This window comes from Mchenga conophoros, linkage group LG2 (assembly GCF_057382185.1).
Source record: "Mchenga conophoros isolate Kocher_MC1m ecotype Shallow Benthic linkage group LG2, M_conophoros_male_GT1.1, whole genome shotgun sequence".
Classification (NCBI taxonomy): domain Eukaryota; kingdom Metazoa; phylum Chordata; class Actinopteri; order Cichliformes; family Cichlidae; genus Mchenga; species Mchenga conophoros.
In genome coordinates, this window is record NC_140527.1 from 23,189,440 (window position 1) to 23,198,672 (window position 9,233).

Sequence of the window (9,233 nt, forward strand, 5' to 3'; positions counted from 1 at the left end):
TCGAAGATTTCAAATCAGCTGACAAAAATTTCAAAAATTATAGCTGCATGTGCGAAGGAAAAGAGTACTCGACTCTAATTTCTGCTAATAATACTTCATTGCAAAGTCCCAGGCATAAAACAACAGCAACAAAAGGACCGCTCAAAAACTCAGTAACTGATTGTGATGATATAAAATGACGGTGCCTGAAAACTTGTTCTACTTCTCCATGTTGAACGCCCATGAATTAGATATTAGTGAATAAATAAACATCTGTGGGGTAATTCTGTATCACTTTGGGCCATTCTGTTTTTGATCAGCTCCATAAAAACCCTAAACTCGATCGACCTCTCAAACACAGAATAATAAAACACCATGGACAACTACATATTCAAGGCCTGTTCCGCTCGTGGTATTCATCAGTGTGATCTCTTTGTCTAAGGCAAATACAAAAATCCCTCAGAACAATTTTAGCAAGCTTTTTTGATTAGGTTACTTCATTTGAAAATATGACTGAAAGGCTAAATGCCTGACACAGAAACAGCTCTCCCAGGAAGCTCCTCCAAGTGTTTCTCATCTAGCAGAGTGAGTGTTTATACATGTTGTAAAAGTAAGTCTGTTTCCCCTTAAAAAACAAAACACAAAACCCCACAAAACCATTCAGTATAATCTTACAGTGTTGGACATTTACATTTAATATGTTTTAATAAGTTTTAAGTAATGACTTAAACATGTTTAAAAGTCGCTCCTATGAGTAAAATATCTGAGGAAGACAGTCTGAATGGTTAGTTCAGTTTCAGTAACCACACCCAGGCCTAATTACTTCCAGACCTGATGAATAAGGATATCACTTAAATAGAACCTGTTAGACAAGGTGAAGTCAGTGAAAGTGGATTAGAAAAAAACAAACTAAGTAAACAAATAAAAACAAATGAAGGTTTTGGAGGTTTTGAGTTTGAAGTCCAAACTCAGACTTGATCGAGATGCTCTCTAATGACCTTAAACAGGCTGTTCATGCTTAAGTTTTCCAGTGTTGCTGAATTAAAACAAGTGTGCAAAGAAGAATGGGACAAGATTTCTCCAAGGTGATGTCAAAGAGCAGTTCTTGCAATTCTTGAATTCAAGAATGGTAAAATTTGTTATCGAAACAGACGCCCACCTATGGGCAAATCACCCTCAATTAGCCTAACCCCACTAACTGCATAGTGCTAAATGCTGACCACTACGCCACCATATTCTACTTTTATATAAACTTATATAAACATCATGAAAGAAAAGCAATGGTTTCATTACTTTAATGGTTAGCTGACACCTTAAGTATATGTAAACAATAGACAGTGTGATTGCTCATGGATATTTACTGCCAGGCTGGAGCTTGAGTTGCAGATGCATCGTGCTCATTGCTGGCTTTGAACGGCCCATTTTCTTCATTAGCTGCAAAAAGTTTAAAATTCCACAGTGTCGCTCTGTAAATGTCCACGAATCTTTAACTGCCTCAACATGTCAGGTCAGTTCATTTCCTGCGTCCTCTGAAATTTAACTTCTGTTGATATATCTGTGTGTTATTGTAGGATCTTTACCTTACAATATAAAGCATGCTGAGGCAACTTTTGCTGTGTTTTAGCATATATAAATAAAACTGAAGAGTCTCTCTACACACTGTGTTTCTGTTCAAAGTTTAAATACAAAATGTGATTGTTCCCGAATGCTCCTGATTAAATTTTTTTTTTTACAAAAAGACTAAGAAATTACAAAATATTTAGATATTTTTAGTGTTACATAATAATTAATATTTTAATCATAGAAGTTTAATGAGTTATCTCTAAAGTCATCTTTTAGATTTAGTATATTTTTAATGATCAAAGATGGATGATTCCACAGGCATTTATTGCTCAAAGTCATCAAATCCGTGTATTTATTAAAAACAAATCTTTAAAATGATCCATGACTTTTCTATTATTGATACTTTTCCAGAATTTTATTCTTTTGGTTGAATAACATCTGTAAAATTAGTTTTAAAAAAGTATTTATGGCAAACTATACTTTCCGTTTTTTCTATTTAAAAAATAGCCTTTTCTGATATTATGTTAAATTTGTAATTGTATTTTAATATTATATAATTTTATCTTGAAAATTTTTTTTTATGTTTATTTAAAAGTACAGTTAATTCTATTTTAGGTCTTTATCATTATTAATTTTTGTTCGCTTTTAAAATAAAAGTCTTAATTTTATTGCAATTTCATGTACTTAAAAATAAGAGGAATATTTGTTACATTTAACAGATGAAATCTGTCAAGATTTTTTTTTAAGCGTGTCCAACCTGGAAAAATATTAATTATAATTAAAATATTAATAGAAAATCATGTTACTTAGCAGGTTTACAGGTTTCGAACCTTTCCAACAATAAAACAGTTTTTACAAGCCCCAATTTCTGCCCCTCACCGTGCTTCCAGATGCTGGCCAATCATAGACAAGACTGTCTTTAGTAAGGTGGGCCTCAAATAGCCTTAGTTTAATGAATGAAATGATTGTCCCAGAAAAACAATGCAGAGCAAGAAATAAGTATGATACATAAATGAAGCTAAATTAATTAAATAGGAATGAATCTGCAGCATGAATTGAATAAAGCTATGTGAGTGACTTCCTGCAATGAATAGTGCACAATTATCTATACCCTCTTTAGAAGCAAGTAAGAATCAAGCAGGGACTTTCTCTGCTTCCTGTATAGCTAGCATCCTTGCTGTGAGGTACACTAATACTGTTATGGGATAGATAGCTCCTGTTTTCCAGACTGAGACAAACAGCTTTTTGTGCCAATGGCGGGGGGAGCCGATCATGTGCTTGATATTATCTGTGTATGAAGCGGTAATACAGTGGCCTTCTATGTTCTAATCAGCAGGGTCAGCCTCATCAGTCTCATCTTCTCTCACTGTTTTGTATTTCTAAATTACCCCCGAAGCATAATTCATTTATGGCTGTTGTGGGTTTATGGAAGGATGAAATATGCTCTTAACCTTTACTTACCCTGAAAATCACTCCAAAAAACCAAAAAATCCCAACAAAACACACACAAAACCACACAAAAACAACCCAACAACAGCAAAACAAACAAACAAGCCACAAAAAAATCAACAAAACAAAAAAACAGAAATGTCGATAAAAGAGGACACAAACCAGATGATCATCCAGCGTCCCACCTATTTTGGGAACTGGGGTTGTATGCTCACATACCATACATATGATCATATGACTTATATGTTTCTCACAAATTCAATTTGTGAAAGACCTCCACAGTTTCTAGACATGAAAACAGTGGCTCATTGTTTTTCTAAAAACATAGTATGGCAAGGGAGACAATGAGCTGTACGCAAGAACTAACAATATTTGTACTGGTGTTGACCCCCAGTGGCCAGAGGGTGTAGCTGCTCCTAAGGGCTCTGGGAATTTAATAGACTTTTATGACAGAATCTTTTATTAATGCAGTTATTATACATGGCTTGAAAATTTGCTTGAATACAGCAACATATTTCCATGTGTTTAAAGGAATAGTTCGACATTTTGGGTTATAAATGTTGCTTATTTTTGCTAATGTCAGGTAGTAAAAAGAGTGGCACCATTCTCATGTTGCTTTGTGAAAGTGAGGTTTAATTCAGCATAAAGCCAAAGCTGTAAACATTCGAGGGATTAAATATGTGCACTGAGTAGTGAGCCTTACAGACACCTGTAGGTGGATGTGTTACCTGTGGAGAGCAACATGCAAGCTATTTAGTCCCTCTTCCAGTCATGTGGCTTCAGTTTCACATGGGTACGTTCTCCCCAATCTCCCAAAATGTCAACTATTGCTTTAGAGGTACCCTCTAAATCCACAAACCTTCCTGTAAAAATGTGAAATATTTATTACTATTCATACATTAAAAAAAAAGAAAAGAAAAATAATGTCTAAAATGTGTAGAAATCTCAGAGTAAACCAAAACACATAAACTAAGACAGGAAATGATGATAACTCGTACTGAAAAAACAGAAATCAAAGTAATGTTTCCACAAAGAAATGTGAAAAATAAAAGCGACAGCATAGAGTAGAATAATTATAAAGGAAAATAAATACCCACAGTCTTTACCACACTGCTCTTTCTACAGTATTCACCATGAGGCAGAGATTAACCCTTCATATGCAAGTTACAAAGTTCGAACCTTGACCTTCTTGAACCTTCAATAAAAAGTCATAGCCTACTACACCATCATATAAATACATTCATGCAGTGACATAACATATATATTTGCATTTACACCACAACCTTTAGATCACGACAGGCTACATTATACTGAAAATACATAACATCACTTAAATATTTAACAAATACTTTGAGATGATAAATATCAACTTACGTGAGGATGATCCTCTGGAGACAGTCTGTTTAAATACTTAAAACTGTCAACATTTTTAAACTTCTGTCTTTTGTTGGCGTGAGAGCGCTACTCACTCTAAGCCTGATAAAATGTTCTTGTTGACAACTTGTCTTCATGGTGCCATTTAACCGGTCTTCAGCTGTTGGTTTTCCCCTGACTCTGAAGCTGTGATGGGCTTTCGCCTGTCTGTGCGTTGCATGGTGCTTGCCTTCATGGATTGGCGCAGCGAGGACAGCCGGCTGCGGAAACCCTCCCCAGAGAAGAAGTAAAGCAGCGGATCAAAACAGGAGTTGGCAGCAGCCAGGCACAGCGTCACCACCACCAACTTCTGCATGGAAACGTTCTCGCAGTGGGTAGTGTCTCCCCGAGACAGAAAGTTCAGGTGCACGGTGCGCTGCACGTGGTAAGGCATGAAGCTGACCAGAAAGGTCAGCAGGACAATGACAATCATCCGGATGGCTCTGGTGCCTGTGCCCCGCTGACGGCGGGCAGCATGGGTGCGGGAAAGCAGGGTTCGGACTATGCCAGCGTAGCAAAGTATGATGACCAGAAAGGGCAGGACAAAGCCCACCATCAGCGACACATAGTTCAGCGCAATTAGTTTTTTCAAGCTTTTCCCAGGTGGAGGTGGCTCGAAGCATTTGGTTTTATTCGTTATCGGATCAAACTTCTGGCCAGATATCAGGAAGGGTGAAGATAAAAGACAGATCACTACCCAGATAGCACCACAAACAAGGCGTGCACGGTTCTCTGTCACCAGCCGCAGGTTCTGCACAGGGAAAACAATAGCCAAGAAACGCGTGAAAGACATAGCTGCCATGAAGTAAATACTACAGTAGAGGTTTACATAGAGGGCGTAAGAGCTGATACGACAGAGAAAGTCCCCCTCGTGCCAGTCTCCCTTTCTGACATAGTAGAGAACTCGCAGCGGCAGCGTCATAACGCACAGCAGATCAGACACAGCCAGGTTCAGCATGTAGACGTGAAAGGGTGAGTTCTGGCGATACGTTCTGATAAGCACCACCAGGGCAAAGCCATTCCCAACCAGGCCTAGAACTGTGATGAGGGAGTATGCTGTTGAGTAGACCTGGTTACGGAAGTCATCGATGGACTCGCACCGACTGGAGTTGTCCTGCAAACCACCTGTCACATTCTCCATTTGTGTAGCTGCTGAGACAGAGGGAAAGCGCATTATGAGCGTGCATAAAAATGTGTAAATGAAAGTGGTTCAGGCCCCCAAAAAATATGCATATGAGAAAGCAAAAACGCAGAGCTGTGTAAAGTGCTGTAACCCCAATGTGGTAGATTATTTCTCAGATAGTCTGTGAGCCTGTCGTGCAATTCTGGAAGAAACACCGAAAACAGATAAGCACTTTCAACCTCCATCCTGTCACATGGTAAAGCTTCTGTTTTTGGTTTCATAAGCTAATGTCTCTTTTAGATGCAGTTCTTGTGAAATGTTGAGACACTGTTCATTGTGAGCACTTGTCACAGACTCATTATTAACAGATGGATCACATTCTGTCAGACTCCACTTCACTACGGGGCAAATCGTTTCATTTAGCATTGTGCAGGCGATAAATTATTAAGGAGCGTGCATATGTGTTACATAACTCACCATGCACCTGAGCGTAACTGTAATGCACATTCACTACTGTGAAGCTAAAAACTCGTTGATTCAGTTTCAGTTAACAGACTTTCTGTTGCTCTTTCACTTTTGATTGAAAGACATTCTCAAAGCACTCTTTAAATTAACAAATAGATTATTTGCACCGCTCAGACAATGAGTGGTAACTTCTAACAATAAGCCTACACGCTGCTGAGCGCTTTCTCTGTCACCCACAGCTGTTAGCAAAAGTATAAACATCACAAAAATAAAACCCACATTCCAGCAAATTCAACTCCAGCTAAGGCATGTTCTCCTTACCGGTGAATTCTTGTTTTCAAAAATGGTATGTCAATCTTCACTCCCGCCTGACGTCCGCAATCACAATGCTGCCTCAGACCGACTGCCTGCTTCAGCTACCAGATGTTGCCACAGTAATGGAATGATGCTGCGTCTTCAGAGGCTCACTTTGAAAGCAAGTTGAAGTGGGGCTGGTCTTTCCCTTTAACTACGCAGCACAGTCACATCAAACTCAGTGACATCACAAACACTTTAGCTCATGGGGGGAAACCACTGTAAAGGTGATCTTTTTTTACTTCTTCGCTGTAGGCAATATTGTGCTTTCATTTGCCAAAATTTGTTACTAATATTTTTTTTACTGCCACTTACTGATTTATCCTGATAGGCCAGTATCTGCTTCTGCTGAACACACACCCTAAACCATATTTTCCACTCACTTCACACTTTCCTGGTGCAATGCAAACACCATCTGTTCTTTATTTATTTTCTCATATTTCCCCCTCAGATGACTGTATCAGCCTGCCTGACCTGTTCGAGTCTGACACCTTGTTGACACAGCAATTTCTAACAACATATTGTGTACATAGTGTCTAATGTCACTGGGCACTGCATGAAAAGTGTTGGGAAATAGGAACATTTAAAGTCTTTGCTTTAGGTGACAGCTTATGTCTAGTTGCTTTGTAATGAACACGTCGTTTACTATGCAGCTGTCGAGTAAACTGGAGAGTTTAGCGCAGCTGTTTTGTCTGAACATGTTGACAACAAGTTGGAACTCGGGTTGACACGGGTGATGATGACGATTAGCTATAAAGAAAGGAGATGCAGAGATAGTTAGTTAACCCAAAGAAGGAAAACACAACAACATCATCAACAGCTGTTGTGCTGCATTTCCTTTGTATATTGCCAATGAGCGTGGTTTACACTAAGTTAATGGAGTGCGGATGCTGCAGTGGAAATGGGCAAACTCATTCTCACAGTTGAACGGCCTTTGGGATGGAAGGGCAAGATAATTCATCTATAACCTATTTAGTGGTTCAGCACAAGCATAAAAAAACAAAGGCGTCTGTTACATTATGTATTAGCTTGAAAATGCATTAGCGCCAAACGCAGGGAGTAATGACGGGTAGGTGGGGGCAGGTCTTTTGAGACGTTGAAAGATGTTGAGAGGATATTTGTGTGTTTGTTTGTTTTTCTGAGTCATTACATTCCACGAAATACAAGCGCCAGAAACTGAAAAACGTACAAAGTGTTTAGCGTTTACCACATGTAGCCGTTCTTTGTGTGACCTCAATGAGATTTGAGTCTTAATGTTGGCAACAAATGCTTTCCTCCGCCATCGCAAAACTTAATGGCGCATTGGCAGACTTAAAAACACTTGCTCGACAGATTAGCGTTATCTGTTTGCATCTGTGAGCGTGCACTTGAAAACTGTTAACTGGTGATGAACTCGAGTGCACTTTGTGGATTCTGAACTGTGGTTTCTTTGTGGATCATAATTGTATTGATCTACAAAATGCAATAAAACAGTCCAATGTGGGCGGGAAGTGGAGACGCTTAACATGTTGAGTGCATCATCCCAGATTTACCTCATTTACTCAGAATTTTACTGACTGCTCATTTACACAGAGCTCTTTTGCTGTCTCGCCTCAGCATTTCCAGCTAACTTGTAGCTCTTTGGAAAAGCCAAAAAAGACGAGCCTTGTTTCCCCCAATACCACGGCTGCCACAGCTGTGTAACTGCTAATTGCTATGTTCTTCCTGCGCCTGTGTGAGTTCTCTCCAGGTGTTCTGGCTTGCTACAGTGACCCAAAGACATGTGTAACAGTTTACTTGGTATTTCTAAATTGGCTGTGGGTGTGACCATGACCTGAGCGGCAGGTATTCTGTTTATTACCCATTTTCAGCTGGGATAAGATCAAGCCCTCCATGCTAAATCCACAGTTAAATATATGAATAGCTACAGATAGATGGATTAAATTAAGCTTTATTAGCTACACAAGTTAGATAGATCCGACTTTTTAGCCTGTGTTTGAGCGCTAACAGCATATTAGTTTTAGTTTATCTTCCTTGCTAAATTCTCTGCGACGGTCATAGGGCAACACAGTGGTTAGCTCTGCTGCCTCAGCACAAGAACGTCAATGTGCTTGCAAGGCTATGCATGCTATATGCACATCTATAGGCATGCTAGGCTAGCTGATGATTCTAAATTGGCTTTCAGTGTGAATATTAGCAGTGTTGGGAAGGTTACTTTTGAAATGTATTCCACTACAGATTACAGAATACATGCCCCAAAATGTATTTTGTAACGTATTCCATTACGTTACTCAGAGTAACGTATTCTGAATACTCTGGATTACTTAATATATTATCATGCTTTTTACAACCTATTGCTGTGTGATTTATTACTATCACTGAGGGTTACTTGCCATACCAATACCAACTAGATTTTTAAATCTTAATATAGATGAGTAACAGTAGGGTGGACATTAGGTAAGGCTGCACTTTTTGCAGCGATGTCATATAGAAAACTATTCCGCGTGTATATAAAACAGATCCGCAGCTCTGAACCGTAGTAAAGGGACGTCTGGCTAATACATCGCTAATACGTCGGGTTCCGTGTCGGGCTTTACTTTTTACACGAACACAGTGTACAGTCAAGTCTTAATAGCTTACTTACAACTGGGCTACACTGCCCATGAGGCTACATTCTCTATGCCTGTAACACTCTGCCTATTGCCTTCATATTAAATAATTTTTTGAACAATAATTCAAAAAAATATTTCATTACGTCAATATGCAGGCCGCAAGTAGGGGTGACATGGGCCGCGAGATTGAGACACAGGCATTAGAGCGTCTTAATGCGTGTTTTGTTTGGGTTTCCAGCGGCGTGGAATTACCAAAAATTGAGGGAGCATGGCCCAACATGTGAAACAGGAAAAGA

At 39.1% G+C, this 9,233-nt stretch overlaps 1 protein-coding gene across 2 annotated transcripts; it reads right to left on the bottom strand.

Moving 5' to 3' along the window:
* Nucleotides 1-2,839: 2,839 nt before the first annotated feature.
* Nucleotides 2,840-7,182, bottom strand: cysltr1 (cysteinyl leukotriene receptor 1). Of its 2 annotated transcripts, none has more exons than XM_085247771.1 (2): nucleotides 6,314-7,182; nucleotides 2,840-5,553 (listed from the first exon to the last, which is right to left on the bottom strand). In XM_085247771.1, the coding sequence occupies exon 2, from the start codon at nucleotides 5,543-5,545 to the stop codon at nucleotides 4,511-4,513; it is 1,035 nt and encodes a 344-aa protein (XP_085103897.1). In that variant the 5' UTR covers nucleotides 5,546-5,553; nucleotides 6,314-7,182; the 3' UTR covers nucleotides 2,840-4,510. The 2 variants fall into 2 exon arrangements, with proteins under 2 accessions (XP_085103897.1, XP_085103893.1); XM_085247767.1 differs by having other exon boundaries at nucleotides 2,840-5,556.
* Nucleotides 7,183-9,233: the final 2,051 nt, after the last annotated feature.